The sequence below is a fragment of the Wasmannia auropunctata genome, unplaced genomic scaffold (assembly GCF_000956235.1).
Source record: "Wasmannia auropunctata unplaced genomic scaffold, wasmannia.A_1.0 LD330206.1, whole genome shotgun sequence".
In the NCBI taxonomy this organism is placed as follows: Eukaryota; Metazoa; Arthropoda; class Insecta; order Hymenoptera; family Formicidae; genus Wasmannia; species Wasmannia auropunctata.
In genome coordinates, this window is record NW_012032684.1 from 408 (window position 1) to 2,914 (window position 2,507).

The 2,507-nt window shown below is 26.9% G+C and overlaps 1 protein-coding gene across 1 annotated transcript; it reads right to left on the reverse strand.

Moving 5' to 3' along the window:
* Positions 1-556: 556 nt before the first annotated feature.
* LOC105460069 lies at positions 557-1,589 on the reverse strand. Its single transcript, XM_011706516.1, has 3 exons — positions 1,288-1,589; positions 998-1,177; positions 557-874 (listed from the first exon to the last, which is right to left on the reverse strand). Exons 1-3 carry the CDS (start codon positions 1,563-1,565, stop codon positions 652-654), a joined length of 681 nt encoding a protein of 226 aa, XP_011704818.1. The 5' UTR covers positions 1,566-1,589; the 3' UTR covers positions 557-651.
* Between the last annotated feature and the right edge of the window lie 918 nt (positions 1,590-2,507).

Consider the following 2,507-nt stretch of genomic DNA (forward strand, 5'->3'; position numbering starts at 1 on the left):
TTTACAATTCGATGCCATTATTAATATTTTTCCAATGCTTTTGTGATACTGTCATAAGCCGGTCGCGCTTCTCTGATAATCTAGGACATTCTAGGACTCTAGGATGGAGCGGGTTTCGCTCAGATCGCTCAGAGAGCAATTAATGACGTCACATGCTCTATTTTAAATTTCTGATTAAACGAGAGAGCATGCGATGTTATTAATCGCTCTCGGAGTGATCAAACCCGTTTCGTCCTAGAGATCCTCTAGGTAGAGATCACACTACGTCTGACTTCCGTTTTCACAACATAATCAATCGGCTTTCCGGGATCACGGGAGTGGGGAGTAATCTCGGAGAGCCGATTGGCGCTGCCATGTTGTTGTGAAAACGGAAGTCAGACGTCGTCTGATCTCTACCTAGAGGATCTCTATTCCGTCCAAAAACGCTAATAGATTTTCAATATATACTGACAGTATTGGAACGTAGTCATAATATTGTATGAAATTAGAGAATGAAAAAAAAATCAAACGAAAGAGTATTTAAGAGTATCAAGGTAAAAGAAATTGTAGTCACTGATTAAACAGCCGAAAAAAATGGAAATTTATAAATCGTAGACATAACAAACTACTCTTATTTTTATGTGTAAGAAATAGTAGAAATAGATCAGATAATTATTTTGTTTTTAAAGTGTTTAACATGTCTTTAAAATTGCTTAATTGAAGATGAAGCCTTCGATTCTTATGTAATAAAGATTTGTATTGTTTTCTCATCACATTAATATATTTTTGAAATCTTAACCATGTATTTACATTTCTAAAATCTTCTTTTCTTACGATTCCTGAAACATTTTGACATCCTTGTCTTACTACTGGTTGTAAACAATCTCTAATTTTCCTAAAAAAAGAATTAACGAATAGTATATTGATATTGATATTGATAGTAGTATATAATTGTATACATTTTTTAGAAGTTTTCAAAATAAAACATTAAATATTGTTACACAAAAAAAAGATTTACCTTTTTTTGATTTGATTAACATTAACAAATGTTACTGCTTTATCATTGAGAGTTCTCTTAGTTGCTGGATTGATTTTTGTTGATGTACTTAATTCATCAATTTGCAATGTGTTTTCATTTATTTCATTTTTAATAATATCGTTTTTATATTCCAAACTGATACAATTAACAAATTGAAAACTGGAAAAATAATCTTTTCACTTTATTTATAGAATACTTAATAATATAATTATACAACATTAAGTATTATTTGATTCAATCATTATACTTAATAGCAGAAAAACTCCTACCTCTCATCGTTGTTTCCAACTAAAATGTCAACATTATCAAATGAAGAATTTTCAACTAATTCCAATTTTGTGCATACTTTATTAGGAACTGCAGATGCTTTTAATAATCTTCGTATTAAATTAGGATCTTCATGGTTTTTATAATCCTCTATTGTAAAATGCTTGCTGCATATGCATGCATTACGATATACCTTTTTTCCTATAGCTTCATACCACTTTAATCTTAAATCTTCATTTTTTGGAAAACTGAAAAAAAGTTTAATAAAATAAAAATACATTTTCTTTTATCATATATCAATCTATTTTATGTTATCTAATTTTGTTTTTATAAACTAAAATGTCCTATTTTTTATGAATTAAAAATTTATGATTTCTCTTCTAATCTTACATAATGGTTTCAATTAAAATGTCAGCTTTTTAAACCTTGTAATATATTTATTAATTTGATTATAATTGGCTGAATTTAAATACTATTCTGTTTTGTGAAACTCAAGCTGCATAGGCTTTACTCAAATTGTTTTTTCTTTAATTGTACATCATAGAATTTATTAAAAATTATTAAAAATTTATATCTTATATTACAGTAAAGATATTAAAAATTATGCATAATTATTAAATATATATACTAAGTTTAACAATTAAAGTGTTAAAAGAAATTTATATTTGTCAAGTCTATTAAAAATAAATTTTGGCAAATATGCTTGGGCTATGTTTGAGGAGTCCACTATTACATCATTTCATCCTTATTTTATTCTAATTAATGATAAAAGTAAAATAATAATAGCGCTGAATAGAGCGTTCTCCAAACAGTTTAATACAAATTTTGTTATATTCAATGATATCAACAAATTGATAAGATACACAACAAAATCTGCTGAAGTAATATAAAAATAAATTTTGTTGGCAAAAACCATATAAAACTTGCTGACAACATGACAACAAGAACTAAAATTAAAATTGACTAAAACTAAAATTGATCAAAAAGTCTTGCTCGATTTTTCCCAATAATTTGCTTTCATATTTATGCTAGCAAACTTTGTCGATAAAAGTTTAATGCAAACACAATTCATGCCAGTTTGCTGAACATTTTGCTAACAATTTGTAAACAAATTGCCAACATATTATTGACCAAGTACTAGTAAATGTATGGACTTTAAAAATATACACAAACAACATAACCTCAAAAAATATTTCATAATTAAAAATAAGATAAGAATTAA

Bases quoted from the DNA above. Each gene is read 5' to 3' on its own strand.
- LOC105460069 (XM_011706516.1), bottom strand. From the start codon at position 1,565: ATGTATTTTTATTTTATTAAACTTTTTTTCAGTTTTCCAAAAAATGAA. The intron at 1,178-1,287 runs GTAGGAGTTTTT...TTATTTTTCCAG, and splicing joins GTTGGAAACAACGATGAGAG to TTTTCAATTTGTTAATTGTA. The intron at 875-997 runs GTAAATCTTTTT...TTCTTTTTTTAG, and splicing joins GTTAATCAAATCAAAAAAAG to GAAAATTAGAGATTGTTTAC.